Genomic DNA, 10,136 nt, shown 5'->3' with positions numbered 1-10,136 from the left:
TCGCATTGGAGTATTTTACGTGCCACGGCCACGAGTCGGATAGTGCTTTTTACGTACCACCAGGCCAGGGATCCTGGCTGGTTCAATTCGGTTTCGATTTCGATTTCGATTTCGCTTGCCCCAACATGTCTTCGCAAGCATGGGGGGTTGGCATGGTGTCTGTCGTCGGATGAGGTTCTATATCGACTTCGCTTGCCTCAACCGGTCTTTGTGTCCAAGGGAGGAAAGGCATTCATAAGTGGGCTGGGCTCACTTGTCCTGCCTGGTCTTCTCACGTACAGAATATTTCCAAAGGTCTCGGTCTCTGGTCATTTCCTCAGTGAGGCCTAAAGTTCGAAGGTCGTGCTTCACCACCTCGTCCCAGGTTTTCCTGGGTCTACCTCTTCCACGGGTTCCCTCAACCGCTAGGGATTGGCACTTTCTCACACACCTATCTTCATCCATTCTCGCCACATGACCATACCAGCGCAATCGTCTCTCTTGCACACCACAACTGATGCTTCTTAGGTACAACATTTCTCTCAAGGTGCTAACGCTCTGTCGAGTATGTACACTGACATTACACATCCATCGGAGCATACTGGCTTCATTCCTCACGAGCTTACGCATGTCCTCAGCAGTCACAGCCCATGTTTCGCTGCCATGTAGCATGGCTGTTCGTACACACGCATCATACAGTCTGCCTTTACTACTCTGAGCGAGAGGCCTTTAGTCACCAGCAGAGGTAAGAGCTCCCTAAACTTTGCCCAGGCTATTCTTATTCTAGCAGTTACACTTTCAGTGCACCCACCCCCACTACTGACTTGGTCACCTAGATAACGGAAGCTATCAACTACTTCTAGTTTTTCCCCCTGGAAAGTGACGGAAGTTGTTTTCTGCAGATTTTCGGAGGTTAATGCTCCCGAGCATCTGCCACATACAAAAACTATCTTCCCAGTTAGCCTACCTTTGACATTGCTGCACCTCTTATGTGTCCATAGCTTACACTGGGTACATCTTATAGAGTTTCTACCTACACCTTTTCTACAGATCGAGCAGGGCCATCTTCCTGAAGATATTTGTGGATTGTCTACCTTTCTACTTATTAGTACTTTGGTTTTAGCTAGGTTGACTCTAAGGCCCCTTGATTCTAAACCCTCCTTCCACACCTGGAACTTCTCCTCCAGTTCTGATAGTGACTCAGCAATAAGAGCAAGGTCGTCAGCGTAGAGGAGCTCCCAGGGACAGCCTGTCTTGAATTCCTCCGTAATTGCCTGGAGTACTATGATAAATAGGAGGGGGCTGAGTACTGAACCCTGGTGGACCCCAACCTCTACTTTGAATTCTTCTGTGTACATGTTGCCAACCCTAACCTTACTTACGGCATCTCTGTACATGGCTTGCACAGTCCTCACCAGCCATTCATCTATCCCTAGTTTCCTCATTGACCACCAGATAAGGGATCGGGGGACCCTATCAAAAGCTTTCTCCATGTCAACGAAAGCCAGGTACAGGGGCTTATCTTTGGCTAGGTATTTCTCCTGCAGCTGCCTTACCAGGAATATAGCATCAGTGGTACTTTTCCCTGGCACGAACCCAAACTGCATCTCATCTAAACTAACTCTCTCTCTAATTAGTTGGGCTATGACCCTCTCCGTAACCTTCATTACTTGATCCAACAGCTTGATACCTCTGTAATTATTTGTATCTAGGGCATCACCTTTACCTTTGTAGCAGTTGACTAGTATGCTGCTGCACCAGTCATTGGGTATGACTCCTTCGTGTATCACCTGGTTGACTATACGGGTGACTAGGTTATAGCCGACACTGCCAGATATTTTGAGCATCTCTGCAGTAATTCCTGATGGGCCTGGGGCTTTCCCTGTCTTCATGCTTCTAATTGCCTTAGCTACCACGGAACTATCAACTCGGATAGCTGGTCCCTCTGTAGAGTCAACATTCGGCAGACTCTTTTATCCCATTCATTTTCCTCATTCAGTAACCTTTCATAGTGGCGTCTCCAAGCTTCTCTCTTTGCATCCTCATTTAGCGCAAGTGAACCATCCTCCATGCGAACACATTTCTCTCCTACCACATCACGATTCTCTCTCACACACTGTCTTGCAACACGAAATACCTCAAGTCTTTCATCCTCACGGCGCAGGACATTGGCAAATTTTCTCTTATCTGCTTCCCCTCTGGCTAGATAGACCTGTCTCCTAGCTTCCCTTCTGGCAGTCTGATACCCTTCCCTGCTACCACCGTTCTTCCAGGCCTTCCAAGCCTGTTTCTTTTGTCTAATAGCCCTGTCAACAATTTGTTCCACCCCACGTTATTTTGGGTCTTAAGGGGACTTTGCACCACCACAGATCTGGTCAGCGGCTTTCAGCAGGTTGTCCCTCAGAAACGTCCAGTTGTCTTCTACCCCATGTGTAGCTATACCCCCTTCCACTTCGTCAAAGGCTTCAAGTAACATATATATATATATATATATATATATATATATATATATACACGTGTATTATATATACATATATATTAATTACTTACATATATATATATATATATATAATATAATAATATATATATATATATATATATACATGTGTATATATATACATGTGTATATATATACATGTGGTATATATATACATATATATATATATATATATATATATATATACACGTGATATATATAACATATATATATATATATATATATATAATATATATACACGTGTATATATATACATATATATATATATATATATATAATATATATATACATGTGTATATATATACATATATATATATGTATGTATGTATGTATATTGCTGGCTTAATGCAGTTGGACTACTTCCAGTTTTTAGGTGTATATTGAGTAAACAATAAACAGAGTTATATTTTCAAAGAACATGGCATTAGTGAGGACTGCTATTGTTGAGAAAAATGAGTCAATTTTAATTAGACAAAGCTTTTGACATACCTGATAAATATTGTGTGTCAGATATGACATGATCTAAGTTTGAATTAAGGTAACGCCACAACACAGTTTCCATTTCCTTTTGAAGCCATTTCACTTCCTTTATGTTCCTAATTCCTACAATGTAGACGTGAATGCCATAATTTGTAGTTCACTTTCCTGGAAATATAGGGCCTTGGAACCTCTACAAAGGAAACTGAGATGTGGAATGTAACAATCAATTGATTAATCATTATAGTTGGGAGTATTTTTGAGAAGTAAATATACCATGTCAATCTATCTATTATCAAATTACCTATATCAAAATTTGTGTTTAATAAAAAAGCAGAAAATAAAAGGACATTGGAAGAACCATCTAGTACAGGTGTTTTATTTATTAATTTATTGTGCATACTTAAAAACACCAGTTCCAAAATATTATATCTTTTGGATGGTAGAATGAAGAAATGAAATTTTTAGTTCAGTTAAATTTCATGCCTTTTGAATCATTTATTACTATTATTATCATTATAAAAAATTATCTTTGTTGTAATACCCCCTGTTTCATTTTTGTTGTTGTTTGATTACTTCCCTCAAAATACAGATGCTCGGGCAAGTGGTTCAAATGATACGACGGACCATGCAGAAAATGATATGTGGTTCCGGAGAGAGAAAAAGCTGGTTGATCAGTATGTCATCAAATCTGGAATGATGAGATTCTCATTTTTACTAGAATGTTGTGCTCCAGGTTCTTTACCTGATCCGCAGCTTGTTGCTGCAATGTTGACTCTGGCAAGTCTTTTGCTATATTCTTCTTTTCTTAGTTTCTTTTTTTATATTACAATGTTAGTCATTGGTTAGTGATTGTTATGTTTATGATTTCTTGCCCACGATTTATATCCTACATGGTGTGCTGTGTTGTACAGATACCGAATGCTGTGTTATGTGAAATGTAGTTGTGGTGAAATGATGTCAGTGTTTAATGCTAGGTTAGACCTTGTCAAACAGATTTGTGATTAAAGAATTGGTCTAACCCTGACTGGCCCATCTTTTTGTATATCTGTGACAACAATGTGTCCTTCCTTCAAACTGATGAATGAATGTGATTTTAAGCAACTTGAGCAATCACACAAACGGTCTTTCATTGTAGTGTTGTACAACAATGTATAATGAATGAAGTAGCATATATAGTGTAGTACAGTGTTATGTCATGTATTTTGTAATATACAGATGTATCTTAATGTAGTGAATGGTGTGTCATGTTTAATGTAGAGCAGATCAATGGTTCTTAATCATTTTTGACTGTGGTACACTGGAAGTCAAACAAAAATTTCTTGTGCATTCTGCATTGAAACTTAAAACCAAAATTATTTATAAATTTAGGAAATTTTGCTAATCATACTTGTGTATAACAAAATTTTGAGTAATACATTTTTCATGACACCCTAATCATTAGAATAGATTTTATGAAGTCTGAACCCTTTAGCATTTAAACCAGTCATATCCAGCTGAAATATGCTGCTTATTGTATGTTCAAACTGGCCAGATTTGGTCCCTCGCATATAATCTACAATGTCACCCATAAAAATAAACAATTAAATCATGAAAATCTTGAAGCTGTGAGATAATGTATGATTAATTCATGTGAATAAATAAGCCTTGCATTTGACTGAATGCTAAAGGGTTAGATCATATATTTTTAAAATCTGAGACACACTTGAGAAACACAGCTGCTGAGGAAAGAATTGATATATCATTTGAAGCGTAGTATGGTGTTGTGTCATGTGTAGTATGTAATATGTATTATTTGAAATACATAATATAGTAATACAGTGAAATGATGGTTGAAGTAAAATATAGTGAAATATTGTGTCTCTTTTAATGAAACATCTAATTTATATTTTCTTCTCCAGGAAGCACCAGTGATTGCCCGAGCAACTTTGTTATTGGAATGTGCCCATTTTATACACCGTTGTAACAATGGGGATTGGCCAAATTGGATGAAACTCAACTTACCAACATTTCGTCATTCAACTGCAGCCTTGCAAAGCAGGGGGCAACCTTCAGGTTATAGACGTAGCTTAGTCTTCCAAAGAGCAGCTGGCAAGATGTTTTATCAATGGGCAGAGGTGAGTCAGAGTGAGGGAGAATTACACAACATTTGTTCTGAAAGCCATATCTTTTCTTTTTTAATACTTTAAAGGCAATTTGCTGTAACTAACCAAATAGAGTATTAATGTTTTAGCTTAGATGATATTACAAACTGAAATCCTATCATAGGTGGAAATATATTAGATTGTTGGATATAGCACTTAAATTTACTTGACTAATGTCCAAGTAGTTGTAACAACAAATTAATAATTTGATTTTAAACACTGCCATTCACAAACTCATACCTCTAAAAATATTTTTTACCAAAAAAATTCCTTAAATCAAGTTCAAAATCCATCTCATAGTTGTCATTGACCTATATAGGTTTTGTAAGGGCATTCTTCACTGAGTGTCTGAAGCAGATGGTATATTTACTATAAAAAATTGAAATGATTAATATGAACCAACCTGACTTGTATATGAAAAGTATGGATTGAAGATTGCTTGAAGTTACATGAACAGGTTAGGTAATTGACAAAGTTTTCAGCTGATTAGACTTTAGCATTCAACTAATACCAAGAGTATGTTAACTTATTTATTATTTCAAGAAGATTTAATGTATATGTATTTTCAGTAAAGACATCTTATACTTGTGATCAGTTAACATTACTATTCCTGACCTGATTATTAGAGATGTTTTAACTTCCTTTGTTTCATTGCTTATCTTGCAACATATAAAGAGTTGATACAAAAGACTTTGGAAATCATCAAAGTACATAGAGATTTTTCCTAAATATGACCATGATATATGTATCTCTAGCTGTAATATCTACATCTGAATTTCATTGCTTATCTTGCAACATATAAAGAGTTGATACAAAAGACTTTGGAAATCATCAAAGTACATAGAGATTTGTCTCTATGTAGATATGTAGATATTATGGCTAGAGATACATATAGCATGGTCATACTTAGGAAGCCTGCAATATAGCCAAACTATAGCTGAACACTTGTTATGTTGGAAAACCTATGGGTTTCTGTTGGCTTGATATTGACTTTCAGCCATTGGCCACAATGTTAGAATTGTGTTGACATTTTTGAAAGAACACTAGAGTTATTTCTTGACTAGAAGTGGCTTGATATAGATTTTTGTTTATAGAGTAGACTTAGCTACTCTTTTCTGCCAGTAACATCTCAGTGCCCTCAAACAGATGTAGATTATTGCTGTTGGAACACTTACATGTTGTGTTAATTAACTGAAGATAATTGTTACCTTCATTGAGTACAATGTTTAGTGTCTTCACTTGTAAAAATGAATTGAAGAAGCATCCTCATCTCATAAAAAACTATGGCACAAGACATCTTAAAATATTCTGGATATTCAAGTTTTGTCATTCTTTAAAACTTTAATCCTGAATTCTTTAGATATTTATACCCTTATAAAAATATTCAATTTCATCATATTCAATGTACCTCTCTTTAGACAATCTTAAAAAGTTACTTTTTTTTTTTCATATATGGATAATTTTGATTTTATTATTTCTAATTGTTGTTAAGGTGGCAAAGTGGCAGAATTGTTGAGACGTTGGATAAAATGCTTAGTGGTATTTCTTCCAAAGCTTTACTTACCGAGTTCAAATCTTGCTAAGATTTTCGTCCTTTCAGGGATTATAAAATAAATTAACAGTTAAATACTGGGTTCGATGTAATTGACTTGCTCACTCCCTTCAAAATTGCTGGCCTTGTGCTAAACTTAGAATTATTTCTGTCTTTTTTAATCACATTTTTTTTTATTATTGTAAATATTATAAATGCTTTATTCATAGACTTTGGGAAGCCAGTTGGAATACATCATGGCTAAAGAATACACTGATAAACTAACTGTTATCGATGAAGTTACTGATGAGCTGCGTAAAAGAGAATTACGAATGGAAGATGAAAATGAAAATTTTTTAGATGAAGGTATATACATATTGTATGAAGTATTTTATTCTGAACTGTTTCTGTTCAAAACTGTTATTTCTTTAGTTCTTTTATAGTTTACTTTAGACATCATTACCAATTCATGCTGGAGTGCCACCTGGTTATTCAAATGAAATCAAGAAAAATAGTTTTGAAATTTCACTTGAATTCAATTTCTTTGACTGTTTTAAATTTATATTTGAAGCACTTTCTAATTTTTGTATTATTCAATTTCATCTTTCTTATGACTGATGATTGTGATACATAATGGATATTTTGTATTTATCCTTTACTATACTATGCTGTGTAGTTAAGAAGCTCATTTTGCAACTGTGTGGTTCAGATTCAGTCCCATTGCATCCCAGCCTGGGAAAGTGTCTTCTACTATAACCTGGGCCAACCAATGTTTTGTTAGTGAATTTGGTGGAAACTGTGTGGAATATCATCATGTGTTTATCTCTGTCTATCTATCCTGCCATTTGGCAATCATGTTGGTTTGTACTTTACCTTTTAACAATCAGTTAAAACAAAATGGATTTCTCTTCATTTTGACAATGAGTATTCAATCATTCAATCAAATATACTACCTGCTTATTGAATTACACTGTAAGTGGCTGAGTATTCCATAGGCACATGTAGGTATGTCATGAACCTTATAACTCACAAGGCCAGATTTTAATTCAGTTTCCATGGTGTATGAGTGACTGAGATTTCAAGACTCCCTTGCTGAACAAGTGGTCAGTCTGTCTCTGAGTTAACATCCCAACTATTGTTGAAACTTATTTACAGCTGAGTGGATGGGAGCAATGTGAAATGAAGTGCTTAGCTCAAAAATACATCACTCTGCCTGGTATATATGCTTCCATGTTTAATGCATCAACATGTTAACATTTTAAAATAGTTTGAAAACTAATTGATAATTATGTTATTATAGGTGCTTATATTGGTATTGCTTATGTAGTTAGAGAATAAATAAAAGACTAAGGTCCAAGGAGACAAATGATAGTTTATATGAAGTCCAGTCAATAAGATTTATAAAATAAGTCTAGATGTATTGTAATGTTTCAAGGAAAGACGTCCTTATTTTATATTATAAATTTCATTAACACTTGAGTAGATTTGTTCTAATTCAACTAAGTATTTGAGCAAACCTATAGATATGAAGAAACATGCTTGAAGACAATTAGAGAATGTGCTAATTGAAATATGTTGTAGAAGGACAAAAGCCAAAATTAATAATCTGGGAAACCCATAATATTCCCACCACCACCATTGCTTATACATTATTATTATTTAAGAATTTGATTCTTTTTTCCCTTCAAATAATATAATTAGAATGTGCAATGTAAGATAGATATTCACTGCTTTCTGTTTTTAGCTACTGTAAATTTTACTGGAGCTGAATGCCCTTATGCCTTGAAAATGGTTGCTTGCCTAGTCCTCCTGGAAATTACAACTTTTATGAGAGAAACCTATCAATATATACCTAAATCCCGCATGGGAAAGAGAGATGCTGTGTGGGAGCGAACAGCAAGTACAACTCGAAGATGGAGTAGTGGAATTGGTAGTCCTGGACATTCAGAGAAAAGTATTGAATCAAACATAGGAGATGTTCCACAAACTATGCAATCTGGTTCAACAAGTAAGTATGGGCAACTTTCTGTTGATCTTTTTTACAGCCATTCATTACCTGTAATAGCATGTATTAAGTAGTTCTATAAACTGAAATATATGTATTCTTTGAGCAACTCTTTTTACAGAATTATTTGGATTTTTTTTTAATGCTAACTTTTAAATCCCTCACTTAGGGTAAGATAAATTAGTAATGTATATCTAAGAATCCAAACCAATTCTTTTATTAACTTTTAAACTAATGACCTTGTAACTTGTACTCAGTTAATTTAAGAACATATATATTTTAATCATTATAATTTAATTGCTATTAACCCAGAAATTCTGCTCTCATTTACAATTAACATTTAAGAATCTGTGATAGAACTACATATTAACTTCTAAATGCTAGAAGAGCATGTCACTCAATAAAAAGATGCCCATAATTAAAATGGAATATGTTGTTTAATTACCAAAATAACATAGATCTTCTCAGACATAGCTGATTAGGGACATCTGACAATGATTGATAATTATATTTAAATATCATTATCAAATCTTGGTGTAAGGCCAGCAATTTCAAGGAAGTGGGTAAGTTAATTGCATTGGCCCAAGTGCCCAACTGGTACTTATTTTATTAAGCCTGAAAGGATGAAAGGCAAACTCAACCTTAGCAAAAATTGAACTCAGAACATGAAAACAGATGAAATGCTGCTAAGTATTTTGTCTGGTGTACTAATGACTCTGCTAGCTCACCACTTTAAATTTATCTTTATATATTGCAATGAGAGATGATAGATTGAAAATTATTATAAACATTTATTATAAATGTGTGGACCAAAATTAGATACTGTTAAATATCCAATCTTCAGTCCTAACTTTACATCTTTAAAGTAATATTTTCATATTGACAGTTTCTTGTATTAATTTACCCAGAAAAATTACCAAATACAAGCAAAAGCTATAATTAAAAGTGATTTAAAACTATTCAAAGAATTAAGAACTAAAACTAACAATATACTGTGAAATAATAATAATAATAATAATAATAATAATAATAATAATAATAAAGACAGAAAAAAAGATGGCTGTGGATGACTAAAAGTGATTTAAAAACAGAAACAGAGGCTCTTATCTGTGCTGCCCAAGAGCAAGAACAAAGAACAAACTACATAAAATACAGAATAGACAACACAGCAGAAAGTGATAAGTGCAGAATTTGTGGACAAAATGGTAAAACCGTATAGCATATTACCAGCCAATGTAAGCCACTAGCCCAGAAGGAATATATGAGATACTATGACAATATAGCCAGGCTTGTCCATTGTACACTCTGTAACAAGTATGGACTTGAGAGAGCAAAAAATTGGTACAACCACAAACCTGAAGGCATTGTCGAAAATAGAAATGCAAAGATCCTATGGGATTTTATGATTCAGTGCAACAATGAGATAGAGAATAGGAAGCCGAGCATAGTCTTAATTGAGAAAGAAAACAAACTATGCTGGATGATAGATATAGCATACCCAGC

At 34.7% G+C, this 10,136-nt stretch overlaps 1 protein-coding gene across 2 annotated transcripts in view; it reads left to right on the top strand.

The window, feature by feature from the left end:
* Positions 1-10,136, top strand: part of LOC115225425 (protein unc-80 homolog) — a 318,484-nt gene that overhangs the window by 101,905 nt on the left and 206,443 nt on the right. For both annotated transcript variants that reach the window (XM_036498583.1, XM_036498580.1), the window contains 4 exons: positions 3,546-3,733; positions 4,855-5,070; positions 6,859-6,994; positions 8,373-8,636. In XM_036498583.1, the coding sequence (XP_036354476.1) occupies positions 3,546-3,733; positions 4,855-5,070; positions 6,859-6,994; positions 8,373-8,636 (804 nt within the window). The remainder of the gene's footprint in view (positions 1-3,545; positions 3,734-4,854; positions 5,071-6,858; positions 6,995-8,372; positions 8,637-10,136) is intronic.

Source organism: Octopus sinensis, linkage group LG2 (genome assembly GCF_006345805.1).
Source record: "Octopus sinensis linkage group LG2, ASM634580v1, whole genome shotgun sequence".
NCBI classification, from domain to species: domain Eukaryota; kingdom Metazoa; phylum Mollusca; class Cephalopoda; order Octopoda; family Octopodidae; genus Octopus; species Octopus sinensis.
Note: the sequence above shows the minus strand (reverse complement) of the source record. Positions and strands in the feature narration are given on the sequence as shown.